This window comes from Oculina patagonica, chromosome 2 (assembly GCF_052425735.1).
Source record: "Oculina patagonica isolate OP01 chromosome 2, crgOcupat, whole genome shotgun sequence".
In the NCBI taxonomy this organism is placed as follows: domain Eukaryota; kingdom Metazoa; phylum Cnidaria; class Anthozoa; order Scleractinia; family Oculinidae; genus Oculina; species Oculina patagonica.
In genome coordinates this window covers 38,422,371-38,442,788 of record NC_135759.1, presented here as the reverse complement: position 1 = coordinate 38,442,788, position 20,418 = coordinate 38,422,371, and the positions used below count along the sequence as shown (strand labels likewise).

At 40.2% G+C, this 20,418-nt stretch overlaps 1 protein-coding gene and 1 pseudogene across 2 annotated transcripts; both read right to left on the bottom strand.

Annotated features, from left to right (window-relative positions):
• Positions 1-1,215: 1,215 nt before the first annotated feature.
• LOC144642067 (leukocyte elastase inhibitor pseudogene) lies at positions 1,216-2,924 on the bottom strand (annotated as a pseudogene).
• A 2,094-nt stretch (positions 2,925-5,018) lies between these two features.
• Positions 5,019-20,191, bottom strand: LOC144644637 (uncharacterized). 2 transcript variants are annotated; one of them, XM_078504168.1, is made up of 13 exons: positions 20,093-20,191; positions 19,475-19,584; positions 16,905-16,934; positions 14,640-16,132; positions 13,298-13,573; positions 11,836-11,964; positions 11,545-11,662; positions 10,923-11,123; positions 9,631-10,118; positions 8,348-8,576; positions 7,184-7,599; positions 6,032-6,222; positions 5,019-5,571 (listed from the first exon to the last, which is right to left on the bottom strand). In XM_078504168.1, exons 2-13 carry the CDS (start codon positions 19,566-19,568, stop codon positions 5,427-5,429), a joined length of 3,810 nt encoding a protein of 1,269 aa, XP_078360294.1. In that variant the 5' UTR covers positions 19,569-19,584; positions 20,093-20,191; the 3' UTR covers positions 5,019-5,426. The 2 variants fall into 2 exon arrangements, with proteins under 2 accessions (XP_078360294.1, XP_078360295.1); XM_078504169.1 differs by lacking the exon at positions 16,905-16,934.
• Positions 20,192-20,418: the final 227 nt, after the last annotated feature.

Below are 20,418 nucleotides of genomic sequence, written 5' to 3'. Positions count from 1 at the left end.
AATAAATTTAATTTTTTTGACAAATCGATAGACAAAGTGACTGTACACAAGAGCAGGAGAGCAGGATTAAATTAAACTCTTTTAATTCTTGACCGATGAAAATTTATCTCATGACAAAATAAAGTCTCAATTCTCGATCGCTAAACTTATTTTTCCGCCGACTGGAAATCTTGACTGACAAATATTTTTCGAGATACTAAAAATTGACCTCGACGGGCCATAATTTTGGACTGCATAACGAAAAAAAAATTGATCGGTTAAGATTTCTAGTCGGTGGAGAAATATTTTTAACGATTGAGAATCAGTTGAGAACTTATTTTTTCAGCAGAGAAATTTCCATCGGTCAAGAACTAAAACAGTATAATCTTGTATTCTAATTAAGCTAAAAGTCACGTCGTTTTTCAATCTGCAAAAACTTAAATTAGTTTTAAAGGCTCTTTCAAAATGCACGAGAAACTCCTGCTCTGTCTACCAAGTTCAGGGTCACGTCGTTGTGATTGATTGGTCGAAAAATTAAAACCGTTTTAACTGCGATATTTAAGTGCCTGAGAAACTCCTGCCCTGTACCTAGGTTGGTCACGTGGTTTTTAATTGGCGAGAAACACATTAACTAGTTACTGCAAAAATAAAATCACTGAAAAAATCCATCTCTTTAGACGAAAAAATAACCATTTCCTTTACTTAAATAGACATAACCCTCAAAAGGGATTAAAAAAATAATAAAAAAAAACTTTTTCCGGCCTTGTTTTGTTGCCGGATTATCAGATAACATTCTTGCTACATTTCAGCGAAAAAGGTTGAGAACCTATTCCAAACGAACTTAAAATGTGCGTCTCATTCTTGGAAATTTGAGCTTCGAGATGCAGATAGGAGATAAGTAAAATATATTTTGAGGCGTTATTCCGGTGTATTAAACGAGGTTAACAACACAAGTCTTGTGAAAATGATTACGCGTAGATCAATAGAGTGTTCAACTCATTTTACTTTTAATTAATTGAACTAACATACAAAGCGGTCTCATTTAAACAATCTGGACTAGAAATTATCTCTATTTGGCATTTAAAGAAATTCAATCAGCTACAAAAGCAGAACAAAAAAGCAAATAATTACTTGTAAAATTGTTGACTTCGAGATAATATTGTAGGCAAGCAATGCGTGCAGAGCTATTGAAAGGCTGGGTAACAAGGCTACATAAGGTTAATTTCCATGTATTGTTAGCCTGGACATGTAGCTCTGTCAGGCTGCACTTAATACTTGTGCTAAAATATACGAAAAACAGCGAAGGACACCATTTAACAATAAGCAAACCATTATAGTTTGCAACACCATTTGTTAGGAATGGCCTACAGGTACCAAGAAACAAATGTTTGACAGAATATACAGAACAGTCAGATTTTCACTAGCCAAAAATATGGCCAATCAGAGTCCCAAAAATTAACCTTACTCATTCACCCTTAATACAATATAATTATTACTTTTGGACCATAAAAAAACATTAATTGTTCGATGCACAGGTAAATATAGCAGTCTTGAACTGTTCTTACTGAGTACCTAGCAACCTACAGATAAAGATATTGGCTTACAGCACTCTTAGTTAGATTTTGGATTCACTACACGACCCATTAACAAAATCGCACTGGACTTCCTGTGACAAATCATGAACAAAAATGGATGGTCAGCACGAAAGATAGGTAATCTTGGTTTGGCAGATTTGAAACCGATTACTACACCTGTAGCTGCCGCAGCTTCTGTGCCCTTCTCATTCACTTCTACAAATGCTTTGTGAATGACATGGGTTACATAGAGGTTGTCCGGACCTGCTGACATGCCTGAAAAATTAGCCTTGAACTCATTAAACATATCTGTTGCTCCCATGTTTGCAAGAATTTCGTTGAGTGCGAATTGCTGAGTCAGCTTAAATTTCGGCACTGACACCACTACCTTGCGAGGGAGAGACTTTGATACTAGTGCGAGAGCTTTTTGAAGCTTGTCATGTGTGAGGTCTTCCTCTAACTTGGCCAGCCCATGGGTGTCGTGAGGTAGCAGAATGACCATGGACAGATCTTCTCCTTGGTAAGGCAACTCAAGAATTTGACAAGCCAGCTCCCCACCATCTTTAGTATGCTTGACGTTTTGTGTACCGAACATCATCTTTACTCGTACCCTTTTCCTTTTGGAGACGACGAATCGCCGTGGGAAAGTCCGCCTTTTATCGAACGGGATTTGCCAAAATCCCTTGAAGTAAATTGCATTCACCAGGGTCAGCCGAGTGAGTGTGCTGAATGCTCCCTCAGGAATCAAATTCTTGATCTTCTGTTTCGTTTTCTCCTCGACCCACTCATTCACTTCTTTTCTAGCGCCCTCTACATCTTTCTGATAATCGACGAAGGCTATCTCAGCATCGTATAACTTTTTTGTTCGTTTTACGAATTCTTGCACCAGGCTAAAGTTCTTCTGCACGAAAAGTCGATTTGCAGCTAGGAGTTCGTTATTCGCGGTGTTCGACGCTTGAAGAGCTTCAAGAAAGTGTCGTTCTTCAGTGTGGAGTTGTACTTTAGGCATCGCGTCCCAGTGAAGAGCCTTGGCCATCTGTGCAGCTGTGTTTCCTTTTGCGCCCATGAAAGTCATGGCAAGTGCAATACTCAAACTGGTTGGCGAATAAAACAGGTTTTGACCGGCGAAGGTTGGGTCATTTCTGAGAGTTTTGTGGAGATCAACGGTAAATTTGTTGTTTGCTTCGATTACAGCTCTATAGTTGATGGTTTCTGCGACCGCTCCCACCTTTTGGCTTTCATTGTGGTGTGTACATGAGAACACTAAACTGCTAAATATTGAGAGGAAAACAACAAAACGAAAGCTTTCAACCATCTTCCTTGCACTGGTAGGTCGATCGTGTTGCGATGCTTGGCTTTGCTAAGTTGGTTTATCGGAGGACACAACTTACTTATATACATAATGGTAATTAACAAATACGTGACAGAAAATACAGAAGCTTAATGGAAGCGGAAACTCCTTAATTACGATATAACCACAAATTCAACTAGGCCGGCGTTTATCAAAGCAGAAGTCTGAAATTGTGGTTATGCCATAAATAAGCTGTTTATCCCAAAGGAAACTCCATTATCCTTTGTGTATTAATTTTTAAAACTTGATGAAGATCAAATAGTCATTTATTTATTTATTTATAGCGTTAAAAAACTTGAGACGGAGAGCATCAACATTTTATTTTAATATTCCACGAGACACGTACTGGAATATTTTCATGCTTACTTTAACAACAACGGGTCAAAAAAGATCACATTTCCAGTTATAATTAATAAGTAATCAATGTTACCATTTGGCATTTATTTTTGCGCTTTTTTATGACCGTTGAACGTTGGATCATCTGACACAGCAGTTAGGATCGTGGTGTAAAAACTCGGAGATTCAAACTGCTGTATTTTAGAAACGAAGGGTGCTTTTAAGATGAAAATATGTAAGAAGATACAAATTCAGGACCTTAAAACGCAATGAATTTTCAATCTCTCAAAAAATTAGATTAATTTTAAAGCTCTTGAAAAACACGATAAACTCCTGCTCTGTGTACTGAGTTCCGGGTCACGTCGTTTTAATTGGTCGACAAACTCAAAGTGCTTAAAAGACTCCTGCTCTGTACGAAAGTTGGTCACGTCGTTCTCAATTGGAGAGAAATACATTAACCGCCTTATTAAAATACCTGATAAACTCCTGCTCTTTAGACGAAATTAAATGAAAGAAATTCCGACAATGACACGCAAACTCCATTCCAAATTGCGACAGTGACAAGCTTTCAAATGCTGAGACGGGAGACATTCATACCTACCCTAACAGAGCGTCACTAACCGCTAAAAAAATAACTAATTAAACGATAGAGTGTTTCTGTCGAGGAACTATGGGCTGATAGATGCCCCGCGGAAATTTGATGTTCTTAAAACAATTGTTTGCCCTAGGGCTAATATGTCAGTGTTAAGAACATCAAATTTCCAAGGGGCAACTATCAGACCGATAGTTCCGAGACAAAAACACTCTATCGTTTTTAATGTTCACCACTAAATTTTCTTCCGTGCTCCCATTCAAAAAAGAGCATCTCGAATTATTTTTACCTTTTAGGATAAAAGACTTCATTGAAAGCGGAAATTTAACAATTTAAACGAAACAAAACCAGACGTAAAAACCCCTAGTCTATATGCAGTGAATTTAGTGGGGTATTTTTCTGTAGGCCCGCTTGTTTACAAAAAAGCATGGGCTAATTGCGCAATAAGATTTCACGCGGAAACAACAGACCATGACATTCATCCGGATTATGTAGAAATTTTAGAAAGAAATGTCAACAATAGGCAACAACGCCTATTCCTAGAAGCGCTACATTCTATCCAGGACATTAACTGTGTGAATGAGCATGTGCATTTCCCACAAGTTTATTTAGCATTGGGAACATCCCTAGAGACAATGTTTTCAAGTTTTATTTGCAAACTGATAAAATTCGCATATAAAATATTCTGTGGTCCACGAAAGTTTCACAAAAAAATGTACAAAATTCTTGAGCAAAAAAATTACACATCTTCTGTTTAAAATAGCACGTAAATAAATAATTTAGTAGTGCAACTCTTCAAAACATAGTATGTACATATGTACAAACACACTTTTGAAGTATACTCAAACAACAAGGCAATTTTGCAATAACACTAGCCTGCGAGGAGGCGACTCACTTTGGGTCACAAATGCCAACGGAAATGACTGAGCGAGTGAACCTGCATACAATCACACCATTCTCTTCCCCTTAGCGCTAAGCCGCTTGTCCATCTTAGCCGGCTGAACCTGGGGCACGAGGAACAAATGGCTCTGGGGACACATGATTTGATTGGTTAGATTTTTAACAAAGATAATTTAAATTTAGCCAATCAAATCAACCGCAGTAAAATCCCTTATACAACAAAGGGATTTTAAAACAGTTGTTTGATTTGCCAAATTTAAATTTTCTTTGTTAGAGATCTAGCCAATCAAATCACGCGAGCCTAAAGCCACTTGATCCTCGTGCCCCAGGTTCAGCCGGCTAACCGGGCACACCCAAAATTTTCACACGTAAATAATTCCATGGATGCAGTGACATTCATTCTATGCCTGCGGTAGAAAAACTTCAAAAAACAATTTTACCTTATCTTACATGCTCGTCACCCCTAAGGTTGTGCACAGCTAGACCAATCTTATTAAAAATTCAGCAAACCTTTTGAAACGACCTATTGTTTAGTCAAACGAACCAGAAGATTCCTCGATAATCTGCCTCTATAATCGTTAAAAGCGCATCCGTAGCCTGTATTTCATGCTCTTGATTCGAAAGAGCAGATTAAAAAAATATTTCGACCTGGTTGTCCAAGAGTTATACGAGGCTTCTTGTCTTTACCAGGCCCTCACCATACTCGGCCATCTGCGTACGCGGGATGCTGGGCGGCATACTCGTGACGCGCAAGGCTCTCGTTATAGTTTGACAGAACCAGCTGCGCATGAACAGTTTGATCCGCTTTGCGATCTTCGGCACGTTGGATCATCTCTTGCCTGAATAAAAAAAATAAATAAAATAAGTCACGTCAATCAATCAAGCAACCAACCATGAAGCAACCAATCTACCAATCAATTAAAAAACAAAACAAAAGATGATTAGTCACAGATGCAAAAGCCTGTTGTGTAATCGCAAAATTTCTTTCTCGACTGAATTACTTCAAACTAGTGAACAAATTTTGAACAACTTGTCGGCTTTTAGTACCAACACTGAAAGCATTTATACAACACAAAATGACGGGACCACCGAACACAAATTCATCTAGTGGCATCCGGGACATCCGGGACACAAGTCCAGCGCCCTAACCACCAGGCCACGCTGCCTCCCCTTCTGTTACTTTCAATATGTACAATTTGTACGTTGCCATTTGGGTTAACAGGTTTTAAGAATGAATGAATAAGGATTTGGACTTAGGACAAGAATGCAGCTAGGCTGTTATCAATCTAAAACAATTACCTTGCTTTAGCTTCTGCGTTATCTTCAGAGCCTGTGTCGGCCGTAACATCAACAGTCACAGATGAGATGACAAATGGTGTACCATACATGAAGGCCTGCCCAGAGTTGTAATATTCCACTGCTCTTTGCACAGATTCAGTGTCCGTAAATAGCACCCAAGCTAAACCATTTGGTTTCCTCAGAATCTGATCCTGAATTAACAATAACGACAAAAACGTTTATTAGTAACATTTATATACATTGAAAAAATGATGGCATACTGTATGTTAAACTTGGTCGAGAAAATGTAAAAGATGTAAATCAGTTTGTGGGACAAGATATTGCGCAGGGGCAAGATGAAAAATCTTGAAAAAAAAAAAATAACTTAAAACATCCAAGTTCACCCAACAGCAGTCGAATCTATGACCTCGACTACACCGGTCGGACGCTTTACAATTGAGCTATACGACAATAATTATAACGCCATAAGCGATCACTCGAAAGAAACGACAGTTTATGGAAGCTCTCCTGGTACGTCATGTAATGGGAGAAAAGACTGCGTAACGAGCCAAAAGGAAAACAGCGTACAATAAGCTCCAAAAGTGTTGAGACTCTCGGCAGCTTTTAAGTGCCTTGGACAAATTTTTACCCCTGACCCCTTTGATATAACCCCCTCCTCCAGAAACAATTTTGGATTTGCTATCTGCAAGACTCGCCTCGTTTATGTACAACACTGAAAAGGGGGAGGGGGAGTGGTTTACAAGCTGCCACGGATTTAAAGTGGAAAAATGGGAATGTTAAAATTTGTTTTCATTTCAACCAACTGTCTCAAGAATTTTTGTCGCTCAATGTAGGAGGGTAATCAATCAATAAATTGTTTGAATGTCTGTCCAACGTAACCGACTTACCGAGTGACAACCCAGCTAACCGAGCGACACATTGCCACAGTTTATCAATTCACTGACTTATTTCAATAGCAACTACAAGTTTTCATGCACACGAACTTGAACATAAGTAAACTGAAGAAACATATTAAGATTAAGCGCCCAACCTCGAATAAGCACCCACCTCGAATAAGCGCCCACCCTGTAGTGTAGGTAGGAAAAGTTAATAAGCGCCCAGCCTCGAATAAGCGGGGGCACAAAATAATTGAATAAATACGGTAATTCAAACCTTGAGCAGATAAACTTCCATAACGTTGCACTCAGCTTCGCTATCCAGCTGTCCTTCCAGTTTCTCTGCAGTCACACTCAGCGGCAAGTTACTGATGTACACCGCACACTCACGCTGTGACGAAAGCTGCAGCCACGCGGGCGCATCTTTGTCGGCACTGATAACTCGGTCCCAGTCACTCTGACTCAACTTAGCCCTCGTACCTTCCGAGTGGGATAGGACCGCTGACAGCTGGAGCGCATCTTCAAGAGTCAATGTCCTGCGGTGTTTGGCACTGTAATCTGTAAGTATGGCTTGACTGTCGAGTTTTGGTCCCAGTTCACCGGGTTCCCCTCCTAATCCGGTAAGATTGATTGTGAAGTTTGATGGAAGATTGAAGGCTGGTACACAATCTTCGCTGTTTTCTGGCTCAAAACCTGCAAAATGTTAAATAAATTTTGCCACTCGCAAGACAAGAAATTTATGTCTTGGCTTCAGTTTGCATGTGCAGTGCGAGAAACGCAAGATTTTGTCCCATAGCATGATTATGTTCGGATTGTTTTGCAATGTAGAGTACAGTAATTATTATCTTTTGGTGAATAAGAAAATTTCTTACAAAGGTACACGAAAAGTTAAGACGGGAGATATTTGAAATGAAATAAAAACTTACAGCCGTGGTGTAAGCTAAGTTTTGTAGAAATGTTGGCGTTTTCATTCTTGAAAACGATTTGTACTCTAGTTTAAAATTTTGCTTTCCTTTAAAGCTAGTTAAATCATTTCGAACCGTAGCAAACTGGTTTCAAGCATTTTTATAACATGATTTCTTTCCTTTTTCGGTTAGATATGACTGCATGTTTGAATTGTGTTTTTGTTTCTTTTTGTTTTTTTTTTTTTGTTTTGTTTTTCCGACCATAATTTTGGAATTTATTCTATGAAATTTGGCTTCCTAGACTTGTTAACTCTTTAGTTTTTTTAGGTATCCAACACCCTTTTAGCTTTAATTTCTATTACATTCACAAATCTTGCCAGCCGTTAGTGAGGAAACCGGAGACGGAAAGGTAAAACAAAGTTAGTCTAAAACAGAATGACGAAGTTATAGGAGCCTGGTAGTTACGTAAAGGACAATTGTCAGCATCAAGACTTCATCTTACTTCCTTCACACTGTAGTAAACAATAAAAATATACCTAGTGATTTTGCCAGTTGTTCCATTATTTCATCCATATCCTCCTCTCCCAACGCTTGTTGTTGGCTCTTGAGGTTCAATACTCCCAGTTGAGAGGCAGAACCTATCTTACCGACCAAAGCCAGTATCCCTGCCTTACCGATACAGTTATCAGCCAGTAACAAGTTCTTGAGGTTTGACAGTTTGTCTGATAAAGCTTCTGCTAATTTCTCAGCTCCACCATTTCGAATCTAATGAAGAACAAAGGTTATTCCTATAGATAGGCAAATGACATAAAAATATCCGCAAGTATCAACTAGTTGGGAAAAGAAAAAGAAGGAACGATGTTTGGCGAGAAATAGCTAGCACGAGTGTAAAAAGTAACATGATAAGAATTAGCTGTCTCTCATTCGTATGAATAAAGCCTTTTTGGAGTCTACTGGATCAAAAGATCGGCACTTGACTCCCGTTTTCTTAGAATGAATTCTCTGGGAGTGATACAACTTTCGCTGGAAGGGAAGCTAGTCCACTGTTACTCACAGCATTTTGTTGAGTTGTTGCAACAGTTCGCCTGTATCAATTTATACTCCTTAGTTGGAAAGGCACTGTGGGAGTAACGTTTCTTGCCCACATTACTGCTAAATAATATAAAAGCCTGCTCAGTGAAACTATAGAAACAGCAGTCGATGAGCTTTTAGTCAACAGTAAATCAATAATTTTAAAAAGCCAGAAAAAATTTAGGTTTGTTTGTTTCCGGCCCTGAATATTCCCGCTGAAGCCTGAAAGCTTTCTTTTACCAACTGCTTGAGTTGCGTATAATAACTCTGATCACCTTTCATGTGCAAAATCTTTCACCTGCAGTTCAAAATAATTATATGACAATTCATATAATTATTATTTACTTTCAGAATTTTAAATTCCTTTGTTTCGCTGGAAGCTTAAACACCTTATGTAACAGTCACACTGATACACCCAATTGAAGAAACGTTGACCCTGGGGGTAGACCATAAATGATATAACCCAATGGTGTTCTGGGTAGAACCTTGGTAAGCTTAGTTATTTTCCTTTTATTGATAATCAAGACATTTTCTTTCTTTGAGAGCCTTAAGAGCGTGTTTTATGCATTCCGTCTTAGTATCGTGTTTATTCTGTCATAGACGACGATTATTCTTTCCGATTTCCCAGTAAACTTTTGGGTCGCATCGTTCATGGCTTATGCTTTTTAATGCGTCAATAATTCTTTAATCAGATATTTAACAAAATGCAACCGTTTATTGGCTCGGCTGGGCACTGGCAAATACCAACCTTGTTTATAGAAAGATCCAGCACTTGAAGAGAAAGCAAAGTTTCAGAAGCATCTACCAAGTAGCTCACTGCTGTATCAGTGAGCCGGTTTGCCGATAGCCTCAGTTCTTTGATAATCAGTCCATTACGGATGGCGCTCATCAGAGGTTTAACGTCTCTATCGTTTAAGCCACACCCCACGAGAGACAGCAACTCCAGACTGCAGGGACTTGTGGGTATAAACATGTCTGACAGTCCCAGCATGCCTTTCAAGGCATCTGTGCCTGAGAGTTTGATGCCGTCTAACGTCAAGGAGGAAAGTGGCAAGAAATCGGGCGTTGTCGTGGTGATGAGCTTGGAAAGATCAGCCACGCTTGTCGGTGTAATTCTGCATTTCTTTAAAAGCAATGACTTCAGGTTTTTCAGTTGCGGCAGTTTCTCGACATCAACAGCAATGTCATCGGCAGGGTTTAATGAGAAGTCCAAAAATGATAAAGGACAACTTTGGCCTGCAAAAACGCATGATAAATTATTAGTACGGCTAATTATTTCATCGGAGGGGGGGGGGGGTGGGGGGGAGGAAGGGAGACGGACTGGAAACGCCTGTACTTTTCCCATTGTTTACCCTTCACCAGTCAACCCCTCTTAAACCGTCTCCCCTCTGCAGGCTAGATAGTGACTGGTCATCGATTTATTGCCTCAAGAAGAAAAACAAAAAATCGAGATTCTTGTCAGTGTGGAGTCAAGTAACCGGGGACAGAGGGACCGCCGAACCGGGGGGGGGGGTACTCCCTATAATGGCCTATACGGGGAGGCTCCGCCCAAAAGGGGTACCTTTTTTAGGCTTCAGGTATATAAAAGGGTAAGGATTTCACAAGTTTAGATATATGGAAGGGTAGGGAATTCTGTCATTTAGATATTTAAAAAGCCCTTTAAATTAAATATTTCGAACAGACGTAGCATATGGCTGTATCGTCTTAATTTTTAAGCGCTACATAAAAATGTCAAGAAAACGTGCTGTTTTAAGTATATGTCATAACGTGTAGGTATATGAAAGGGGTACCTTTTTTCAATAAAAGGTATACGAAAGGGGTACCTTTTCTGTCAAAATGGTATACATGTATAAACGGGTAAGGGGTTGGACCTCGGGCGGAGCCTCCCCGCCGAATCTCAAATACGGTTCACCAACTGGTATTTCCCGCATCACTAGCAAGTCCGTAGAACGAAGAAAATCTTGCAAGCTTTAACTTATAGAGAAAACCCGGCTGCCAGTCAATGCTATGTTACGTTTGAAGATTACTTGAGACACTCACCTGGAGAAGAGGTCATCATGGCACAAACACTTGATAAACACTCTGTAGTCAGCTGTTCGTTGCTGGAGAGATCCAAGAAAGCAAGACAAGATAATTTTCCTTGGTTTTTTTCAGACAGGGTTCTTAATGCTTGGTTTGTCAAAGAACATCCTGACAAGAGTAGTTTGGTGAGATTGGAACTTGTCTCGGCTACAGACACACCTATATCAAGCAAAATAAAGACAAACAACAGGCTCTGTTAACCGAAAGACTCAAAGTGAATCCACGCGATGTTTTCTAAGATTGTTATATTTAACAAAGGGTAGATGTAAGGATTTGGCTGTTTCTTTTAATTTTCCTGTAACATCAAGGAGGATTCGCTAACAATGGCACTAAGTTCCTCTATCTAGTTGCCTTAAATCAATGTTTTACAACGATGTACCTGGCGCACCCAATATAAAATGTGTCAATGAGTTAACTTAGCTTAACTTTCTAGTAGTTACCACTGCCTCTTTGAGCTCCAGGAAAAAAAAAAGAGTCATGTTCGAATAAGAAACTAAGGTAAAAAACCACGTAAAAGGCTCCTTAACGAAGCTATGAGGACGGCATTTATAAAAAACAAGATGTAAACAAAAAGAAAGACCTTGACGTTGCCATTCGTCATGTTCAAGAACTTTGGTATTCTCAATTATCAGCTCCTCTAAAGTGGGATGACAAATACAGCTGTACAAAAACTCCATTAGAAACGACAGACAGGACACCTAAAAATCGAGAAAGTAAAGAAATATTTTATCTCTTGAAAGACCAAAACAACTACAGCGTATCTAGTATACGTTAGGCAGTTTTTGCTTTAAAAAAATATATATCAAACGGTTTTGATGGTTAGAAAGATTAAAATTATTGACATCTGTTCTTTACTCGCATCGAAACCTACCTGGTGTCCAGCAGCATTGAGAGTGATGAGTGAACTGTTTTGTTGTATTCCCGCCAGTAGTGTTGTCATTCCTTCTCTTCCAAGATTAGTTCCATGGACGTCAAGATGCCGCAAGCAGCAACCTGGTTTCTGTAAGAATCACGGCATGTTGGGTATCAATGCGTGGCTCATATTTGTAAAGCACGCGCAAACTTAAGCGCAACTGCAAGCACCATGAATGGAGCGTTTTCTACAGATTTCTTTTGCGCTTGTGTTTTCATGTGTTTTCCCTTGCTTTACCAAAGTTGTGAGTGCGAGCATTTATTGATATAAATTTTAGCAAAAGCAAGTAGTCGAAAGTAGATTTATTGGGCTCGCATACGTATAGCTTTCACGTCTGAACAATGCCCGTGATTGAGCTAATGCTTTACACGTGAACTAATTATGAAACTGAAAAGTGGTAAGAACTAGTGGTAACCACAGGTTAGAAAATGCGGGCCTTGACGCACTTAGAAAAGGTACTGGTACGAGAGTGTGTAATTTTAGATGGCAGTGTGGATAAATAAATGATTAAATGGACAAAAGACCGAGTAACGCGTCACGCAAGGAATGCATGTTTTTATCGTTTTGGGAAGTGTAATCGAGCACGCGGTGTGAATTAAGATGTGATTTTTCTCAGTCGGTAAACTCGCTATGTTGTGCTCGCCTTTTATTAACGTGGCGCGATTAATAATAAATCACGCTTAATTGCCGCTAACCGGCCGCGAACCAGTCAGAGTTGTTTTTTGTCGGATTGACAGTTTAGTGAACTGTAGTCGAGCACGCGGTGTGAATTTAGATGTGATTTTCCTCGGTCGCTAAACTCGCTATGTTGTCAGTGTTTTAACAAATTTCTCGAGAATAACCGTTGTTGTAATCATTCGCTTTGCCGTGGTTTATGCGTGATACAATCAGAGCAAATTTTCGCAAAAGCAACACCCGTAAAACAAGTCTGCAAATTGTAATGTTTGCAATCTTCCATGTGACGAGCCTAGATCTTATGTGACAATCGTTCTTGGAGAACAGATTTTCTCTTCCGGTGTTACGACAAACTGTCGTGATTGACAATTTTTCGCATTCCGATCGTTCTTAGTGGAAGAACAAAATTTTCAACTTCCGTTTTCTGTTTGCTTTTTATTAACGTGGCGCGCACGTGTAAAACGCAATCCGCTGGTCACTGTCAAGATTAGGGTTGCGGGCCTCTCTTGGGCCCGCAATTAAAAACGTCAAAGAACAATAATTAGTCAAGTTACAATTTAGTAAATATCTTGCTAACCAGAGCACTAACAGACCACCAAAATCTGATCTTTTTAATGGTGCCTGCTGGCCATGTGAGAGCGGAGTTCTTTAAAGAGAGAAAGAAAGCTGTAGCTGTAATAACTTGGTCAGGTCATAAGGCAGGTTCTATTACAGTAACTATCAATTCAAACTTCAGTTTATGTACCTGCAAAATGTTTGACAAGCCCTCACCAAACACAGCTCCAACATGGTTATTGCTCGCATTAAGTTCCTCAATAGTCACATTGTCTTCAGCAATGGCTTCACAAATAGCAGACACATCACTGGAGCCACAACTAGAAAACGTTAAAGCTTTCAACGATTTGTTTATCCTCAGTGCTGGGCCAACACACCGTGAAAAATAGTCACTGCCCAGGTTATTTCCTGAGACATCCAGTCTCTCCAAAGTGCTGTTAGTAGATAACATTATGCCTATGCACTCCTAACAGAAGAAATGATTGTAATATTAGTAAATTGATATTTTGCAGTTTGAATAGCATATAAGGTACATTAGGTAGAGTAACCTCAAATCGAGCCTAGTGGCCCATACATGTACTGCAGGCTGTAGCTTATACCAGTTTCTGTAGCATGAAGTGACTACATGTAGAAGTATTTCTACTCCACCCTGTATGGGATGCTAGTCCATTGCAGGGTTGCCCCCCAGCATTAGTTTGGCAGTACCCATTTATACAAGCTGTAAATGTAGCTTTTGTTTATCTTAGATCTACTTATATTTTAACCCTTTGATGTATTTTTATCTTTTTATCCTTGTGCGTTTTTATATATATATATATATATATATATATATATATTTTATCACTTGATCCATTGATTTAAACTAATTATACAGTATGGGGTAAGGAGAGGGGGGTGGTATTAGTTTTGTTCTTGTTTTTCATTCTATTTTTAATGGGTGGGATAAATTTTTTATATTTTTAATAGCATATACTTAAGTGTATTTTAATTTTAATACTACGTTTTATACATGAGCCTCTGGCTCGGACATTGAGGGAGACCTCATCCCACGTATGGACAATAAAATTGTATTGTATTGTATTGTATTGTTACCAAGGTGGAGAGAGCCACTTTGACTAATACAATGACCAGGTGTCCAGCACGCTAGCCATTGGGCCACTGCAACTTCCGATAGCATATATAGTCTTTAAGACATGTTTAAATGAGATGGGAATGGCATTATATTAATGGGTAAAATCCTTGCTTACAATATTTGCCTTATTAGCATAAGCACTTCAGTTCTTGACCAAGCTACAAAATGTTAATTCTGAATATTAAAAGAACATGGCACGATTAATTTTTGCATAAATTTGAGCCCAATGAAGTAAATACTTTTTTAGTGATGCGGGTTTGAAACTCATAATAATATTTTTTACAATATTGACTGATGCTTTCTCTGAGGAAAGTCATATGCTAGCAAGGCAAAATGTAAACAATGATGTCAGCAAGGATTCCTTTATGACAGGGGACTAAACACTGCACTAAGTACTTACAGAGCTATCAGTGTCTGCTAAGTTGTTTGCTAAGTTCAAGCACTTTAAAGTTGTATTCCTCCTGAGAGCCAGACAAATAACACGAAATCCTTGTGGCCCAAGTAGATTTCCAGATAGATCAAGTTCAGTCAAACAAACAAGCTTCCGCACTAACTCTGCTACTGTCACTACCCCTGGTGAGAGTGAACGCATCAAGTGAATTGACATCACACCTTTAACATCAAGGTCTTTAACAAGATGCCCGGGTGATAGTTTGCAGGAAAGCCGCAATGCTGTTATCAGCTTGTTTTCAGAATTTATGTCTCTGGATGGCATGGAGTGTGAAGCTTCAGTTTCATTGCTCTTTACTTCATCAGTGACCGAAAGACTGCCTGAATCTTCCATCTGGGGTTGATGTCTTTCTCCACAAGGAATTGCAGCAGTGCTTGAATCATTATTCGCATTTGTGTTTATTTCTTGTTGAGGTAACATACAGCTCAGTTCAGAATTCTTTTCTGCACTAATCTCCAAGGTCTCTGCCATTAAAGCTTCACTGCTTGTGGTGTCATCAGATTGCGGCAAGGTTGATTCAGGTTTCAACTTGCTTTCATATTCATCACTGGATTTTTCACTTTTCATTTCCACAGCAGTTTCATCTGTTGACTTTTGTTTGGGCTCATCTTCTTCCTGAACCAAATTGTTTTTACTTTGGTCAGGATCCTCAAGATTATCAGTAGTTTGTAAGACTGTCGCAAAGTTTGTTTTAGAAACTTGCCCTTGATCCAATGCCATTTCATTAATATCTCCTTGGTTGGAGTTAACACAGGGGCCAGGATGGTGGTCACTTGCTTTATCAACAGAATCTGATTGATTTTCTGATACTTGAAGCTCTGTGTCCAGAGAAGAAGATTTTTCAGCTGTTGTTTCTGCAGCATTACATGTAATTATAGCACTGTTTGTTGGCTCTTTTTCTTTTTTCTCTTCAGTTTTTTCATTATTACTACTAAGGTTTTTGTCTTCACAAATGTCTGGGTCAAAAGATGTTGCAGTTGTCCTGTCTATGGTCAAATCCTTTTCATCATGTGTAGCCTTTTTCACCTGATCAGTACTACTGCAACTGCCATCTTTGCCAGGTATAGAGTCTCCACTTTTATTCTGATCAGTTGCTGTAACTTTATCTTTAGCACTTGTTACATTTTTATCTCCCTGAATCCTGCTCAATACTGTACACGACTCCCCTTGATATGCAGCCTGCAGCACTTTCTCAGCATTTGTATCTTTGTTATTTTCATTGGACTGTTCTGTTGCAGCTGCAGTAACACTTTTACTGTTCTGTACTTTGTTACTAGCTGACTCGTCTTCTGATTTTGTTAGCTCATTCTGGTCCAATGTTTTAGCAACATCCAGTTTTTTTGGTGTCTGACTTGACGCATGTTTTTCTTGCACTCCTACTTCCTCTACCTTTGACGCTGCATGTATAATCTCTTGCTGTTGCTTGTTATTATCTCTTCTCACTACAAGAAATTATAATGTAACATATTATGTTGTTGTTATGTTTTAAACATTTTTTAACAACCATTCATTCATTAATTCTTTCTTTGGTATTCACTGACTGGTTTGGGGGGTACTTTCTAAAATTTTGGGTGGTGTGGTTCATACGTTTCTTATTTGAAACCCTTACCCGCCTTTTCTTCAAAACATACAATTTCCTCTATCTCATTTCAGACCTACCGGTAACCTCAAAATTGATTCACCATCAGATTGGTGTACGCAGGAACTGCTTCAGTTCACTTATAAATTACATTTCTCAAGGAATCATAACCAGTAGTTTATTCTGTACAAAAAATTATTAACCCTTACTGCGAAGTGGCCAGAGTGCAGAAACTGTATACATTGCTTCTGACTTACTTCTGCAGACCAAATGGTCAAAATCTGTTTTCTTTTTCAGAACCGAGTGGCCACAAAACCAGACCATTTGGCTCTACATAGACCTATAACTTACATAGGAAGACACCCCCCCCCCCCCCTCAAGGATATTCACTATTCTGTTTAACATGTTAAATAAGGACCATGACATGCTGAACATGATCTCTAACCCTATCCCTAACAAAATCAAACTTAAGCCTAAGACTTATTTTTAACCGTTTTGGGTTACAGTTAGAGATAAGGGTAAGAAACAATAAGAACCAAAAAGGGCTTATAGGGTTAGAGTGAGGGAACAGCATTAGGGTTTAAAGGTAGACTTGCATGTATGATAAGGAATCACATTCTGCAATTTGAACTTACCGGTAACCCTGAATTCATTCTTGTGTAACCCTTATACATTTAAATGGGGTTTTGCTAAAAGCAGGCCCGCGGCCCACGGCCCGCGGTCCACTTTGCGGCCCGCGGCCCGGCGGCCCACCCCACGGCCCGCGGCCCGGCGGCCCACCTCACGGCCCGCGGCCCGCGGCCCACCTATAAGCTTAAATCAAAGAATATCCAAAGTCGAATCTTCAGGAGTCTTCTTCATCGAAAATCGAACGTGAACTACCCCTAAAAGCTGTTTGAAGTGCCGAGAAAATACCACAAGTAGTCGCGTGTGCGCGTAGTAGACGAGGATCATGACTTACTGTTTCTTCCTCTTTTTGCACTTTGATGGCAAATTCGCCAAACTGAGTATGAAACCCTTAAACGGATGACTCCCAAATCTCTTTTTATCGATAGGATAGCAACGAAACCCGAATTAACGCCTCCATCGCCTCCATCTTGTTTTGCTTCTTCGTTCTCGCCCCAGTCTCATATTGACGTCGGATCGAATGCATGGTTACTAAGCTACGAACGTTCTGCAAACGCACGTCCTTGTTGTCACACAAAAATGCATGGTAAAACCGTGTTTTATGAAGAAATATCTGTCAACAAATACCAAAATAAGACCAGCCATACGTCAAAGTTGGTGTTCATTATATAAATGAGCTGAAATTGTTGGTAAGACTGAAGTATTTTCCTTTTCAATGTTAAGTGAGTTCACGTTCGATTTTCGATGAAGTAGCCTGCGTAGCTGGCGGTATTTTTGGGTTTTTAAGTGCCCAACAGCAAGCGGCGAAGCCGCGACAACGAGCGGCGCAGCCGCGAGTAGCTTGGGGAGGAGAAGCTGAAATACGTACCGCCTGCCCGGATGGGCTGCTTTTCTGAGAAGCCCGTACGCTGGCGTACGGAGCATTCTGATTGGATGGGAATGCTAAGCACGTCAATCAAATGTCTCCGTAATCTCCCAAGGGAGCGCTCCAAAGGCCGGCAGATCTTTGCCGCGTACAATTAAAGCAAATCAAGCGAATCAACATAGCACATTAAGCGTTATCGTTGGCCTTATCGACTTTGAATATTTTACGCGAAGATGGAGAAATTGTTTGAAGCAAGAGCATGAAGCGGCTGCAAACAATTGCCAGAATCTGTTTTGTGAAAAAGATGCGATGGCCATTTTGCTAATTACCGCATTGCAGTTTATTTAACTTGGTGCCACTCCTGGTGCGACTCAGACTAAAGTATAAACATAACGACATAACGCTTTGGTCGTATTGTATTGTTAAGAAAATCTATGACACCCCTTCGCTCGATTAGATATCTAGAAAGCAGTATTCAACAAGATAATCTGCTTATTTTTTCGTTAATGTGACCAGTTGGAAGCGGTTCATTTCTGTCGGACTTGTTGCGTGACATTGCCAGGTGACCTTATTACTTTGTAAAGCTTTTTTCTCACAGATATATTGAGCGCTCCTGTCGAAGCCCGGTTAGTTTCGAAAGATGTACTTTTTCCTCAGTAGATTTTTGCCGAATGAAGAGTCCGACTTGTAGTGTTTCGTCGACTGTCGTTATGAAACGGAGTTTATCGTGGACGTGACTGTCAAAATAGATCGTCTGGGTTATTCCAAGCCCCAGAACCTGTCAACAGTTTGTCAAAATGCAAATAAGGGGGCGGAAGCCAAAAAGGCAGCCCATCCGGGCAGGCGGTATTTCAGCTTCTCCTCCCCAAGCCACTCGCGGCTGCGCCGCTCGTTGTCGCGGCTTCGCCGCTTACTGTTAGGCACTTAAAAACCCAATAATACCGCCAGCTACGCAGGCTACGATGAAGAAGACTCCTGAAGATTCGACTTTGAATTTTCTTCATTTGATTTAAGCTTGTAGGTGGGCCGCGGGCCGCGGGCCGTGAGGTGGGCCGCCGGGCCGCGGGCCGTGGGCCGCAAAGTGGACCGCGGGCCGTGGGCCGCGGGCCTGCTTTTAGCAAAACCCATTTAAATGAGACCTTACATGTAAGCTTGACCGCTAAAAATGTTGGTGCTCTGCCCTGAAAAACCCAAGTTAGCCCAAACCCCCTTATTATATCCTTAAGTGAGATGATATGCATGCATCGCCATCCCATTCAGATGGGAGTACCCCCTCCCCCTCCCCCTGCAGGGTTTCAAGCAATGGCTAACTTGCATCATCTGTCCACTCCTAAAATTATTACATGCAAATATATTGCTACAGCATTTCCAAAGTTAAGTAGAATGAAGAAGCAGGATCAGCAATGGACTCATGGAGCAATTATGTGCATGCAATCTTGCACCATGTCTCCAGAGTCTAGGCCTTAAATTTGAAGGGGGACAGGGGGCGGGAGACTAGGAGAAAAGGGGCGGGAAGCGGGAGAAGAGAGTGCCAGAAGCAGGATTCCTAAGGTGGCGTGAACCGGTGAAAACGAGTAAAATTTTGCAACATTTCAATATATTTTGCAATGAATATGGGACAAAGAGGGATTCACAAAAGTAAAGGGTGGGAAGCGAAAGTAAATGGTACAGGAGGCAGAAAGTTATATAGGTAAATTGCAAATCAAGTCTGACCTGGTTTTGTGTTCCTGTTTGCATCTTCGACATTATTTCCAAGGCCGTCATCATTTGTAAGATCTGCTGGATAAGTACTTGATCCACATCCCATGCTATGGAGCCTGTGACTACAAATAATATCATCATTGGCATGCACTGGCATGGCAACTTCAGAAAGCTTTTCAGATAAGCTTATGGGGAGTTATGAGCTTAACTTAGAAATTCGATTATGAACATTTCTTAATAAAAAGCAGTGGTCGTCCAATCGAAATATACAGTGTACGAGTTTATTACAGAAAAACGATTTTCATAAAGCTCGAGACAGCTGTTGAAAGCGTTGCTATGACTGCAGTATACAGTAGTTGCAGCAGTGGTACGTATAAAGATTACAGGTCTTAAAAACAAACATTAACAAACGAACCAGTCACCGTACAGTTGTATGATAAAAATGAACTCAACATCAACAGCATAAACATCATTAAAACAATTAATCAACAATTGTATGTTCCAGACAATCGAGAAGGTCAATCGACTTCAAGTGTTTATAAAACTCACAGCAGGCGCACCGCCGCGATCAGGTTAAAACAGTTACAATCAAAGACAAAGACCAATGGTCAAATAATTGAAGCAATTTACCTTATCCGCAGTTTCTACGGACTCATTTTTTTGGACATTTTTGCTTTACGCGGTGAACATCTTTGCTGATCCGCGCTCGCCGCCATATTTAAATTTCCCATCATGCATTACTTCCAGAACGGATCCATTTCCAACTCACGTCAACCCCGCGTACACCCTTCACAGTCTCTGGACTCTCTGCCGAGCCTCACTACCGCGGCAGTACAATACAACTCTGCCTAATGACAACGACACCAGAACAGAATTCGTGGGATAAATAATGAGAAGAAAACTAAATAAATAACAGTCGGCTTTTTTTTGGGGGGGGGGGGGGGGGAGAGGGGAAG